At 45.5% G+C, this 15,233-nt stretch overlaps 1 protein-coding gene across 4 annotated transcripts in view; it reads right to left on the bottom strand.

Moving 5' to 3' along the window:
* Window positions 1-15,233, bottom strand: part of LOC117212785 (L-allo-threonine aldolase) — a 52,255-nt gene that overhangs the window by 13,376 nt on the left and 23,646 nt on the right. For all 4 annotated transcript variants that reach the window (XM_033457818.1, XM_033457817.1, XM_033457821.1 and 1 more), the window contains one exon: window positions 7,746-8,150. In XM_033457818.1, coding sequence (XP_033313709.1) covers window positions 7,746-8,150 — 405 coding nt within the window. The remainder of the gene's footprint in view (window positions 1-7,745; window positions 8,151-15,233) is intronic.

A 15,233-nucleotide genomic window follows, 5' to 3' on the forward strand; every position in this document is an offset into this window, starting at 1 on the left:
GGATCTTACAAATCCCTACAGCGAAGAACACCATCCCACGAGCAAGAATATGTACATTTGCACTGCATAGACAGTACTTTGAAATGAAGAAGAGACAGTGCTAGATCTATACATAAAAAGTGTAGCTGACGTTATAAGACGATACGATATGTAACGAGAAACGTAAATGTACAACAACCCGTTAACATATCCATGTAAAAAGAAGTAATCGTAGCAGCATTATGAAGCATTGATGGAAAACGAAAACAGTAAAATAACTTCACTTAATCGCAACAATTAAGAATACCAAATACAAGCGAGGTGAGGGGCAGGTGGTTATAGCGCTACTGCTGTTGTAGATGGCTCTGGGAGGTACTGCTGCTTTTTCTTCTAACTTAAGAATCGTGGAAAGAAAAATGGGACTACGTGGGCCCACTCCCGCTAAATAACATTTACAAAGGCCTGGACCATGCAAAGGGTTTGGACGCCGTAGCTTTCGATGACTTGGCCCGAGTTATTGCGATCAGAAAGCTGCAAGACATCGGAGATAGGGTTCGGGAAGCCACGAAGGTCATCACAGAATGGTGCGTGGACACGGGCCCTCATCTGGCACCAGATAAGACTGAAATGATACTGTTGACGGGGAAGCACGTCTCGAAAATGCTAAAACTGATTAAACGGAAAAACAAACCAAAAGTACAGTGAAATATTTTGATGTTTGATATGATGACGAGGAAGCACGTCCCGAAAATACTGAAATTTATTAGACGGATAAACAAACCAAAAGTACAGTGAAATATTTTGATGTTTGATATGATGACGAGGAAGCACGTCCCGAAAATACTGAAATTTATTAGACGGAAAAACAAACCAAAAGTACAGTGAAATATTTTGATGTTTGATATGATGACGAGGAAGCACGTCCCGGAAATACTGAAATTTATTAGACGGAAAAACAAACCAAAAGTACAGTGAAATATTTTGATGTTTAATATGATGACGAGGAAGCACGTCCCGAAAATACTGAAATTTATTAGACGGAAAAACAAACCAAAAGTACAGTGAAATATTTTGATGTTTGATATGATGACGAGGAAGCACGTCCCGGAAATACTGAAATTTATTAGACGGAAAAACAAACCAAAAGTACAGTGAAATATTTTGATGTTTGATATGATGACGAGGAAGCACGTCCCGGAAATACTGAAATTTATTAGACGGAAAAACAAACCAAAAGTACAGTGAAATATTTTGATGTTTAATATGATGACGAGGAAGCACGTCCCGGAAATACTGAAATTTATTAGACGGAAAAACAAACCAAAAGTACAGTGAAATATTTTGATGTTTGATATGATGACGAGGAAGCACGTCCCGGAAATACTGAAATTTATTAGACGGAAAAACAAACCAAAAGTACAGTGAAATATTTTGATGTTTCATCGGACAACGCTAGGACGTATTCTCCTCATTCCGAACAGGTGTGCGGCAAGGCAGAGGCGTTCGTTAGCGCCATTAGAAACCTGTCACCGAACGTAAACGGTCCCAACAGCTCCATTAGGAAGCTGTACTATGGGTGGTATGGGTATGGGAGTCGGTAGTACTTTACGCTGCACCAATATGGGCATCTGCGCTGAGCTATCAAGAAAATAGCTAAGATAAAGTGTCACATGCGGTCCTATGCGTTGTGACTAGCAGTATGCCCATATCTATTAAGGCCAGGTTGCGGGAGAAAAAATAATCATTTAAGAAGAGTTTTGCCGCGCTCAGGAATACACACAGGATAAACAAGAAGAATATCTGATCGAGGTCGGCCGGTCAACTTGAATCAAGAGGCGGGGAATCGGCGAAAGATTGAACGTGCCTTCTATAAAATTTCATCCAAATTTACTTTTGTCGAATTTACACGTCGTTATTATTGCATTATCTGCTGTTGATAAATGATAAGTATGTATGTGCACACAGTTCGTATATTGTTCGAACGACTTCTCACCCCATTTTTAAGGGGTTAATGTATGCTCTAGAAATTAATACAAAGCATTCATAATGCATGCGTTAAAATTAAGGGGAATTAGTAAGTAATTCGTAATAATGTAATGAAGTTAGAATTATAAATAAACACAAGATTGGTATCTGTAAAAAATTCAATGTAGTTCAAGTTGAAATATATTCAATTTCCTATACGTGTCAATCTTGCGTTTATAAGAAAGACCAACACCTTGAATTGGAAGTAATGTAAATCTACAATCAGTATATTTCTACGTTGTATCCATGCGAAAAAGCAATGTCTTAGTGGCAACGCATTTTCGTAATGTTATTATGGCGGATAGCTTGCCGCTATTTAGCCTTACAATCACTGAGCGTGCGTGTATAAATGTTTGGAAAGTCGGTATCAAACTCGAAGTCGCTGAGCTGAAGTAGAAGAAGTTGGAGAGACCGTGGGGAACCGCAAGGGTCGGTCTTAGAACCAGTCTTCTGGAACCTCACGTACGACGTTGTGTTTTGGACAACAAATCGCGCCCGGAATCGACACTGACGTGACCAGCAAACGACACGTTGGTGCTGGTCTGAGGCTTGATGTGGGGACGGACTATCTGTCACCCAGAAGCGACGGTAGCCTGTTTGGTTGTCTTCATTATCGGATTGGGATTGGAGGTGTCCCTTGAGAAGACCGAAGCCCTGAGGTTCTTGTTGCAGGGCAGATGATGGGACGCCTCCAGCGGGGTACTGTCTGAGGCTGGGGTTAGGTTTGGCCAGACTCGGTAATGTCAGATGAAATATCTGGTTCTCATCCTCGACAGCCATTGGGCCTTCGGTGACCACTTCGTGCGTCTGGTACCGTATATCGAGAACACAGCGAATGCCTTAGGATGTTTGCTGCCACGGATTGGCGAACCCGGAGGCTGGGGGCGCCGGTTGTATGCCGGGATGGTGCGGTTAAACTTCCTTTACGGGGCTCCGATCTGAGTGGTGGACTAGAAGACCAACCGCCGCAGCCTCCTGCTGTGCAGGAAGTTGCATGGGACGATAGTGACGTGATTTTATGTGACAGCAGCGGCGGTGCTGGCGGGGTTTCCCCCGTTCGAGCTGCCCTGCGGTGTCATGAGTCTGTTGGGTGCGGCTGACCCTGCAGGTGTCAACGTTAGAGTCCAGGCGCCACAGAACCTGCTAGAAAGTTGGTGGGTAAGGCCCGATAAATCTACTGCAACCTGTTAACCTATCAATGTAAAAAGAAGTAATCGTGGGAGCATATGAAGCATTGATGGAAAACGAAAACAGTAAAATAACTTCACTTAATCGGAACAATTAAGAATATCAAATACAAGCAACGAAGGAAACGCGATGCTGTGTAATCGTGTAAGCTGAAGGAATTGCCTGCGGTATCTACCACTACATTGATTTCAACGTCACAAACACCTACTCTTGGAAGGATTCAATGAATAGTGGACTAATGAAATATAAAGTAGACTAAATTTCGTGCTGTGTACTGCCGTTGAGTTTTTGTTTAAGTAAAGTTCAACATTGTTACAATACGCATCGTTAAGTATTCTTCTTTTAGTCTAAACGTCTTGGCGTATCGTGGGGCCTCGACAAAATATCCCTGATGAACAAGGCGTTTGGGAGAGTGATAATGAAAAAGATTGAACGGAAGGTGGAAGGTAGAATTAATGATGCTCAACGTGGATTTCATCGCGATAGTTCGACTGAAAATTCATGGATAAGAGCAAAAGGCTACCTTCGTCTGAGTGAATGCAAGTATGCATTGGGGATTTTTCTTGACTTCAGGAAGACGTTGGCAACCTGAAATTGCCTAGGGTGATTGAGAAATTGAATGAAATAAGGTGCAACGAGATTGCTCTGTAAAAAAGCTACTCTCAGCAGAGGACCTCATGTATGATCAGAATAAGAGGGGCTGTTTGGAAAAAGGTAGAGTGTGGATATCCTCAAGAGTCCATCTGTCATCCATTCATCTGAAACCTGATGATGGATAGGCTACCGTGGAAGATGGAGGACAGCAGGTGGACATACGTTGAAGATTATGCTCAATAACTGACACTCGCTCCTTGGAATGGCATGTGACATAACAAATGATAGTTGCTGTCGAGTGCCGCCACAAGTAGAATCCCGATGAGATTGAGCGAAAATGAGACGAGTGAATGGAAAGGGTTCATGCGCGATGCATACATGTAGGTGTCTCGGACTCAATGACTTATGTATACTATGCAGAAGTAGGTTACCACACGAAAGCTAATCCCGCAGACCGACGATGAAGAAAGGGCTAGGACTATAAATCACTGAAGAAGAACTGATGAATGCCATGAGAAGGATTGACTTGAGGAAAACGGTTATCGTCATCTGGTGACCCTGATACACTACGAAGATCCTAGCGGAGCAGCAACCCAGGCAGCTCTGTCCAATAAAATCAATAGATCTGGAAAACTTCTGGCCGTATGGAAGGTGGCAAGGGTGGTCTACTAGCGAAACCGGGAAAGGACCCGTTACTCCCATCATCCTACAGACCCATTAGTATCTCCTTCCATGTGGAGCAGTTTGGATACAGAGAAAAGAGGAGCACGATTGAGACGTCCTTGGTAGAGTTTTGTTGGATTGGGGATTCATGTAGGAAACGGAGCCTGATGTGCGTTCTTGACGCCATGGACGTCAGAAACGCCTTCAACACTTTAAGATGAAAAAAGATTATATAAGTGTAGTATCGTGGACAAAAAGCCTAAGAGATATCGGGCGAACCATGAACAATGTCGCGAGAGCCGAGGCGCCGTCGGGTCCATCAATGTGTCATCGGTCTTTTCAAGTGCATAGTTTCGTAGAAAAGACCTACGTGACCCTGGCCACGAGCGTCTGCAGAACACGTGTGCCTAACAAAAGACAATAGAATGCGACAACGGCCAGAGAGTCAGTCGAGAAGCAGAGTTTGCGAGTGGCGTTGCCGAGAGAGTGTTGATGGCATTTTGTGAAAGTCGAGTCTTTATCTAGTTATTTAGTTGTGTTGTTTTCTGTACGTTTGGTGTGAATAGTTCAGGTTGAACAACAATCATCTTTTTCTGTCTGATTAACATCTGTATCGTCCATTCCTTGTAAATATATTATATCACGATACTCCGTAAGTAATCGATGCATTTTATTACATGACTACCTTCGGACAGAAGAATTTTAGCTTATTGCGGCGACAGTATAGTCAGAACACATATACACACAGGAGTCCCAAAAGGATCGACCGTGAGCCCACTGCTGCTGAATAACTTTTACGATGGCCTGCACCATATAAAGGACTTGGACGGCATAGCTTTCGATGACTTGGTCCTAGTTATTACGATGAGAAAGCTGCAAGACATCGATGATAGGATTTGGGAAGCCGCGAAGGTCATCACAGAATGGTGCGCAGACACGGGCCCTTATCGGGCCCAAGGTAATACTGAAATTATACTGTTGACAGGGAAGCGCGTCCCGAAAATGTGCTTTTAGGTTTATTTTTCCGTTCCTTCAATTTTAGCATTAATACAGTGAAATATTTGGACGTTTTATTGGTCAACGCTAGGAAGTACTCTCCTCATATGGTGCAGGTGTGTGGCAAGGTAAGGGCGTTCGTTGGCCCCATTAGAAACCTGTTGCCGAACGTAAACGGACCCACCAGCTCCATTAGGAAGCTGCATTATGGAGTATGAGAGCCGGTGGTGTTTTACGCTGCACCAATATGGGCATCTGCGCTGAGCTATCCAGAAAATAGCTAAGATAAAGTGACACACGGGGTCCTATGCGTGCTGACCGGCAGTATGCCCATACCTATTAAGGCCACGCTGCGGGAGAAAAAATAATCATTTAAGAAGAGTTTTGCCGCGCTCAGGAATACACACAGGATAAACAAGAAGAATATCTGATCGAGCTCGGCCGGTCAACTTGAATCAAGAGGCGGGGAATCGGCGAAAGATTGAACGTGCCTTCTATAAAATTTCATCCAAATTTACTTTTGTCAAATTTACACGTCGTTATTATTGCATTATCTGCTGTTGATAAATGATAAGTATGTATGTGCACACAGTTCGTATATTGTTCGAACGACTTCTCACCCCATTTTTAAGGGGTTAATGTATGCTCTAGAAATTAATACAAAGCATTCATAATGCATGCGTTAAAATTAAGGGGAATTAATAAGTAATTCGTAATAATGTAATGAAGTTAGAATTATAAATATACACAAGATTGGTATCTGTAAAAAATTCAATGTAGTTCATGTTGGAATATATTCAATTTCCTATACGTGTCAATCTTGTGTTTATAAGAAAGACCAACACCTTGAATTGGAAGTAATGTAAATCTACAATCAGTATATTTCTACGTTGTATCCATGTGAAAAAGCAATGTCTTAGTGGCAACGCATTTTCGTAATGTTATTATGGCGGATAGCTTGCCGCTATTTAGCCTTACAATCACTGAGCGTGCGTGTATGAATGTTTGGAAAGTCGATATCAGACTCGAAGTCGCCGAGCTGAAGATACCGACAATATGACTGTTCAAGGATACGTGAAATATTGCATTGTTCGGAAAGTAATTTCGTTTCTTCCGTCTGGATGTCGCTAGTCGTATCTTTAAGCAGCCAGCTTCGTTCTAACCTATAAAATCATTACACGTTTTCACAAATAATACTTCAAACTTCATTTAAAAACAGAATTGATTTTGCATGTGCCAAGTCGTTTTTGTTTGTTTTGTTGTATTAAAAATGGAAAACCAAAGTGAGCGTTTCCATCGTGTGCTCTTCATTACCGTAAAGACGTAAATGCAGTGCCAATAAGAAAATGCAGAAATTAAAAGGTAATTTCGTCCTTACAAATGTGCCACGTTCTGAAAGGCCGGTTGAGGCTGGTAAAGACCGAATAAATTGTTATAATATTGTGTGCACTATTTTTCAATTGTTAGGTTTTATCATTCATTTTTCTACTAATTTTAAATACATTGTTGCTGTTGAGTCATTGTATTTTTAGCTAGTTCCTTTAATTATAGTGGATTCGTTATCGAAACCTGAGGCCATTGTCACTAGTGTCGCGAGTGTGTGACCGCTGTGGGTTTGCGTCAACTTTGTAACCTTTTTATTTGTGTCAATAAAAATCACTCCCGTGCTGTAAGAAAATGGATAGTTTCAGTGAAGAGTCATTGCCTATCCCAAGCCCTCACAGTGATAGCGACTCGAGCCCGGACTCGAATCGTGACTCGACATATATATCGTGTACATATAATCCTTTGAAAAATAAATCTCCCAAAGAAGAAGTGGCAGAAGGTATGTTTCTTGCAAATTGTAGAAAATACAGAAGTGTAAAATTAACGATATCGTAGGGTTGAGAAAGGTGTGCAGATTCAAATAGCACACGTTTTGTTCGATTAACATTAAGAGCAAATTAAGATTATGAGTAAACGCGTTTTTACTTCGTCCAAAGAAAATGTACATCATTGAGTACTGTAACTGAACAATTGAGGAACCACTGGCCGAAATTTGCTTTTTTGCAATGCTAATTAGTCCATAGTTGTTAAGATAATATAGATATGCTTTCTTAAGTTATGTTAGTTTTTGGAAAAAAAAAATTAAGAAAGTAAAATATATCTAAAAAATGTATTCCAATCAATTTATGTGAGACATAATTAACATTCAAATTGTTAAAGAATGTTAAATGAAATATGTGAGAAAAGAGAATTGTTGTTAAAGGAACACATAGAAAATATCGTTCTAAACATAGAAATAGTAAAAGAACATATACCTAGGCCTTTGCTGAGACAGAATGTTACTGAATCGAAGCCCGAAACAATTTCCTTCCCGGATATTCCTGATCCCACGCTTGCATTCCATAGCCTGGATCCATCCATGTGCAACTTCAAGTTATGTTCTTTGCACAGTGATACTAATTCCTTAATCCAGCTTAGAGGAACAATTTTTCCATTAATTGTATTTTCCACAATTACCAGCTTAGAAATGGGCTCGTAATTTCTGTCATGGCGCAGCTTTGATCGCAGTTCAGAAAGATCAAAAGTGCCATCGTCATTGTTGCGTAACGATCTAAGACTCACTCCTCCGATTTGAACAGCGCCGCATTGTTCGTGTAACAAAATATGAACAGAATCGCCACAATATGCCTCACATCCACGATCGTTGCAATGGTTCATTACTGAAAATTTAGAAAATAATCAAACAAGTTTTCTTGAAAATTAACATGCAAAGTAAGATTTAAATAAATATGCAACTCTCGAGGCCTAGAACATTACGATAAGTCTAACATTTTGTTTGCCTACAAATTTTCGGTGAAGGATAAAGATATTTGTAGAGACCTTTCAGCAACATCTTGACTCTGTGTTTATATCCTTTTTCTTCCTTATATAAAATTTCAAAATAGTGGAATGGTGGCAAATGCGATTGGATTTTGCAAAGTAGAAAGTTTTTATGCCAACTTATACAAAAATAGATTATCTTCGACCGTAGGTACGGTTTTCCGATAATTTTGGAAAATAAGAACATTGAAGGTGCCGTTAAGGACAAGATCTGACTTTCACTGACAAAAGTTAACTTTAAACATTTATAAAAATTCAATTGATTCGGATGTCAACAAAATCGTACGCTACGTTGTAGATAATGTTACAGCGGCCCATGGCCGTAGAGAAAGTTCCAGGGTTGAAGCACATGTGTTGGTCACGTAGCCCGCGAAACGACGTCCTAGGCGTGACCACAACCATATTCAAATCCACATCATTACACACTATCTAACAGCGGACCGTTAGGTTTTGACTTGACCTCTGCATATGGCCCAACATTACATTTTCCCCATTACGAAGGGCAATTAGAATCCGCCCCTTCCCCTCAACGCCTACAAACTCAACCTATAAAAGATGCAAGCATTCGACCAAGAACAGTCTTTTTAGTCTTGAGTCTAATCTTGTGTACAGTTTGGCCGTGATTTGAACTTCATTGTAATATGGTACTTAATAAAAGCCCAGAAAATTATAAAAACACGGTCAAGATAAGTTTATCGTAAATTTTACGTGACATTTTGCCGATCACTGCCCGGACTGCGAAAAGTACTCGTTAGGAAAACGAGATATCCTACTTACGTAGAAAAGGATTCAACTTGGGTTTCGGTCCTCAACGACAAACTCACAATCAGGTAAAGTTTGATACTTTTGTTCAATATAGACGTTCTAGCTTTGACAGCAAAGACTCAGACGAAGTAGCAATTTTCGAAAGAAAATGTCTAAAGTATCAACAAGTAAAGACAATGAAATTAGTCTAAAGCAAGTATTAGAAGCGATATAGAAACAGAACGAAATTCACGCGAGAACTACCGCCAAAATTCTACAACGAATTCGAATACTAACCAAACAAACAACCGAAGGGAAAGCCTCGCTAAAGAAATGAACTGCTAAGTAAAACAGTTGACGAACTAAAGCTAGCTATAGAAAGCCAAGAAACAATTATGACCAAAGATTTTGAATTTGTAACTAACACCACAAAAAAAACCGCGAAATCAAGAAATAGGGATCGTGTACCTCTAGCAAGCGCAGCCGAAACGATATTTGACCTTGATGCGAATATCAAGACTACAATGAACCGCGATACCAGACTATGTCATCAGCAAAAGAAGGCAATTAAGTACATTCCAGTTTTAAACCGTGACGATGATTTTGGATCAGAAAAGCACATGGCCCGGGCCACGTGGCCCGCGAAACGACGTCCTAGGACAGGACGTAAAAGAATAAATCCTGAGACTCAGTAAAAAAAACCCATGTGCCTTAGAAAGGAAAATTTATCGTTTTATCGCCTACGGATTTTTCCATCCCCACCTCGGATGAAAACTCTCTGTTCCGAGGACCTTGGCATCCTATAAAAAGGGGAATGAGGAACAGCAGGCTTCGATAGTCAGTTTTAGCCCGTCATAGTTAATAGTACATAACAGTTTACAGTAGTTGATGGTAACTACATTTTTGGTTCATCAGGAAGATAGACATAGCGTGTTTGTATCACTTCTGTGTCATGCTCATCCGAGCTCAACGCACCTCCGTTACGATCTAAAACGACGCACAATTAACGCCAAAGTAAACATTGTTATAGCTCTACACCGGAGTAATTTGATATCACCCAACACGTCCTTACCACCTCAAATTGATGGCCCCGACGTGATCTGAGCGAAAGAGATGAAGGTGTTTGGGTCACATAGACGCCGTATCTGCATATGAAAAATCATTGGAAACGCTAACGAGGAAGTGCGTGCAACGAACGCCACTGACGGCGAAGACATAGTTAATCAAATCTTCCGCGTACCTCCACTAGAGCCGCAAAAAATATTACTGTGGTTCGTCTAGTCGGAAGGTCAAGCGCTTGAACGCTTCTGATGCGCGCCAATTCGAACTGATCTTCCGACCGGGCAATGCGAAATTTAATACCCTCGCCGCGAACATCGGGTATCAATACGTAAATCTAGTCGGGAACATAGTAGTAAAACCGCGGGCGACAGGACGATATGAGAAGTTGAAAAGTGAAGTAATCAAAAACTGGCCAATTCACACAGCACGAGAGATGAGACACCGGAAACCGCTCCAGTTCTAGAAGGACTTGAAGAAACTGATCGCCCCGTCAATATCGAATGACCTCATCCTGATACTGTGGAAAAACCGTGGAACAGAGGTAATTGTACAAAGTGTTCAATTACGAAAAACGTAGAAAACCTTCACTAGGCGAAACACCTTTTCGACTCCAAACGCAGTATTGGGCAGAAATACCCAAAGCATATCGATGCGACGCCACGAAAAGAAAACCTAACGCAACAAGGTTGTACAAAGCTTGTCATCAACACAGGCAATTTGCCAAATAGACAAATTATAAAGTATAAATTAAATAATAAAAAAGAAAACACAGGCAAAGCCGCCGCTCTGTTTGGCACAACCACGTGACGAAGAAGAACTTCGTGCGAATCTGGACGTCGCTAATTTGAAGCCCATAATGAAGTTGACACCCTGAACTATCAAGATTCATCCGTGAGCCCGAAAAAAACGGACCTATACTATAGGACACTTTTGAGGTTTTGAGGCATTGAAAAGATCAGAACGCCATCTACATCACGGCAAAGAAGGTGGGCAGTCAATTGTACCGAGAATGACTTCGCCCACAAGGGTGTGTATACTCATCGAGGAATGCAGGACAATGATTCGTTAAGGACGTGTGAATTCAGTTGTACACTTTGAACAAACAAAGTGTAGAGGTACACAGAACAAAACCTCGTGGAAACATATGCAGGAGCATAAAAGGACAAGATTGGAATTCGCACGAGATAGCATGTTTCAGCGTAAGAAATGGAAAAGGTCCATCTAGGCAGATTTAACTATCACTGATACGACATACGCGCAGATAGAATATCAATAGACACAATATCATAAATGGAAATTTCGATGGAAGTAGTTTGATATTATGAGTAGCATTTAGTTGTTTCTTAAAAACACCAATTTGTAACATTTCTACATGAATGCATTCGGGACAATACGCAGACTTATTAGAAGATTACTTCATTACATTTGTCAAAGAAACTCAGAAAGAAAAAGCCATTTATCGACACAACGCGACAATTCACACTTCAAAAAATGACAGTCCCGTGAATTTGACAAAAGCATTTACGATTTATCACCAGTAATGCACGATAAGCAATATTAGAAAGTGCTTGCTATGGGAAGGTGATCGGATAGGCAATAAGAACTGAATGGAGCAAAATCGAGACCAAAAGATTATAGAATTTAATTTATAGTATGGAGAATCGAATATTCAAAGTGATTAAACGTAATGGTAGAACTACATGTTCTTAATATTATAATTTCTACGTTTTTCGTGATAATTTAATATATTATTCCTCCACAAATTCCGCAACTATGTGGATGAAATTGACACCTTGCACTTTGAACTGCATAATGAACAAGCTGGACAGTTAATTCCAACGAGTATGACTTCGCTCCTAAGGCACGTTTATCAGATAATGGAGATCTTCGTGCGGGAGCTGTGTACACCTAAAATCGCCTGAGAGCTAACCTCCTCTCCTCCAAGATAGATGAATCTGCCGATAATCAGCCATCCCTTGAACGAACTTGGCTGTAAGCATACAACATGCAAAGAAATACAGAATCGCGGATGCCGCGGAATAGCCGCACACCGTGGAAGTGTATGTGCAAATCGCCCACACTGATAACCATGTTAACCTTCATCTAGTGTCATCGAGTAATGTGTCACCACAATATAGTCACAGCAGGTATTCCACCTATCAAAATTGAAACAGCACGATCTTTTCTCGTTCGGACTGAACTCCTTTCTTACCGAGCTGAGTTTGAGAAGAGTTGGAGGTGCAGATGAGAACGAGCTCCCCGGCGGAAATCAGCGCGGGCCTGACGATGCACGTGTCTGAGATAATGCACGTCGCGACGACGTCGTCGAACCTGAAGGGGACCTATATCAGATCCCTGAAGAACGCGGCGAGCTATATCACCGCCGCCTGGAACAAGGAATCCGCGAGGAGGGCGAGGCCAGTGCGAGGCACCGACGACGACGTGGACGCGAGGCTGTCCGTGCTGGAGGAGGAGAACGCAGCCCTCCGCCAGGAACTGAGGAGACTGGCTGCTCGCGACAGCGAGTGCCCGCGATGCGCCGGCGCGGCGCCCGAATACGTCCGCCCGCCGTGGGAAGGCGGAAACGACAGGACGCGTCTGGACGCACTGGAAAGAGCAGTCCGAGAACTGGGACCCTCCATTCTCAGGACAATCGAAGAACGATTCGGGGACACACGATGGCAACGCACCCCCAAAGCACGACCCAGCGGGGACCGCTCCGTCGACCCTCCCGCGGCCCAACCGACGCCGCCCCGAAGGGAACAGGAGGACGGCGGATGGGAGCTGGTGGAGACGAAGAAGAAAAGGAGGAGAAGCAGGAAGAAAGCGAACGGGACGAAGGCAGCCGCCGCCGCCGCCGGAGGAGAGGCGGCGAGGAAAGGACCGACCGCGCCACCACCGACGCGGGTACGGCAGCAGCAGCAACACCAGCCCGGCAGGACGACGGGCGCACCGAAGGCGAGCGCCCCCGCAACGCAGAGAGGACCACCGCGGACACCCAAGGTGGTCACGCCCCCTCGCGCACCGCGAACATCCGAGGTGACCCTGACGTTGAACGAGGGAGCGAGGATGTCGTACGCCGACGTCCTGGAAGCAGCAAGAACGAGGATCCCGCTATCGGAACTCGGCACGGAGCGCCTCGAGATGAAGAAGGCGATGACGGGTGCCATCATAATACAAATCCCCAGAGACAAGGACAGGGGAAAGGCGACGCTACTGGCGACGCGGCTGGCCGAGACGCTGGACCCGACAGCGGTGAGAATCGCCACACCGACCAGGATGGCGGAGTTACGCGTGACCGGGATAGACATCTCGGTCAAGAAGGAGGAGCTGCGAAGAGCACTGGCCTCAGCGGCGGGATGAGGCAGCGCGGAGGTGCAGGTGGGCGAGATCGGCGCCACCAGAGGCGGCCTCGGGTCGGCATGGGTCAAGTGTCCGGCAGCAGGAGCCCGCAAGCTGGCCCAGGCGGAGAAGATAGCCCTGGGCTGGTCAACGGCGAGGATAAGGGCCATACCGAAGCGGCCGTTGCAGTGTTTCAGGTGCTTGGAACTGGGGCACGTGCGCGCCACTTGCGTATCCGGCGAAGACCGAGGGCACCTGTGCTACAGGTGCGGCGGGAGCGGACACCGCGCCAGAGACTGTCCCGCCGCCCGCGTACAGGCCGATATGCCTGCTGGACGAGGTGGGCAAGATGCTGGAGAGGATCATCGCCGCCCGGCTGGAGGCTCACATGACCGAGAGGACGCCCGGATGGCATGACAGCCAGTACGGATTTCGCCGCGGCCGCTCGACCGTGGACGCGGTGAAGAGGCTGAGGACCATGGCCGAGGACAAGGTCTCCCGAGAAGGGGTGGCGGTGGCGGTGTCGCTCGACGTCACCAACGCCTTCAACTCTATCCCCTGGGGCAGGATCGTGGAAGCTCTGCGCCACTTCGAGGTCCCGGCGTACCTGGTAGGGATCGTTCGAGCGTACCTTGCCGACAGATACATCGTCTACGCCGGAAGGGACGGGGAAGAAAGAAGACGGATCGAGTGCAGCGTTCCGCAGGGGTCGGTGTTGGGACCGATACTCTGAATCACGGCCTACGACTCGGTCCTCCGATGTCCGATGCCCCCGGGAGCTGGAATGGTGTGCTACGCCGACGACACCCTGGTCCTGGCCGGGGGACGATGGTGGCACGACACGGCGAATCGCACGGAGGACGCCGTGGTATGCGCGATGGGCGCCATTCGGAGGCTCGGCCTGACGGTGTCGCCGGCCAAGTCCGAGGCGCTGTGGTTCTTCGACCAGCGACGAAGAGGAACACCTCCCCCCGGATCGACGGTGAACATCGGCGGAGAAGAGGTCCCGGTGAGACGACAGATGAGGTACCTGGGTCTCACGATCGACAGCGGATGGACCTTCGGACCGCACTTCGAGCAACTGGTCCCGAAGGCGACGGCCGCGGCCAACGCCCTGTGCGGCCTCCTACCGAACATCGGCGGAGCAGGATCGAGAGTCCGCCGACTCTACGAGGGAGTAGTTCGGTTCCGAGTTCTCTACAGGGCACCCGTCTGGGCCAGAAGCTTGGCGACCAGTCGCCGCAGCCTGACCTTGCTGCGGAGGCTGCAGAGGACGACCGCTATCCGCATAGCGAGAGGCTACAGGACGACATCGTACGCGTCGGCGACCGTGCTAGCGGCGTCCCCCCCGATCGAGCTGCGAGCCCTGGCGCTCGAACGCGTATACGAACACCAGAAGAAGAACCCGACGAACCAGAACCCGACCGCTGGCCAGCCGGCCTCGAACATCCGGGAGGAGGCGAAGAAGGAGACCTGGGAACGATGGCGCTCGCAGCTGATCCAGGAGGACGCCGTGCGGCCGCACCGGGCCGTTCGCGCCGTGCTTCCCAACTGGGAGACGTGGAGGGATCGAGGCGGAGCACCGCTGACCTTCAGGATGACGCAGATGCTCACCGGCCACGGAGTATTCGGCGAGTACCTGCTAAGGATTCGGCGAGAGGCGACGTCCGTCTGCCACCATTGCGAGGAAGAGGAGGACACGGCGCAACACACGCTGAAGTTCTGTCTGGCGTGGGCGGAACCACGACGCGTCCTACGGCTCGAAATCGGCGAGA

The sequence above is a fragment of the Bombus bifarius genome, unplaced genomic scaffold (assembly GCF_011952205.1).
Source record: "Bombus bifarius isolate JDL3187 unplaced genomic scaffold, Bbif_JDL3187 scf7180000008376, whole genome shotgun sequence".
NCBI classification, from domain to species: Eukaryota; Metazoa; Arthropoda; class Insecta; order Hymenoptera; family Apidae; genus Bombus; species Bombus bifarius.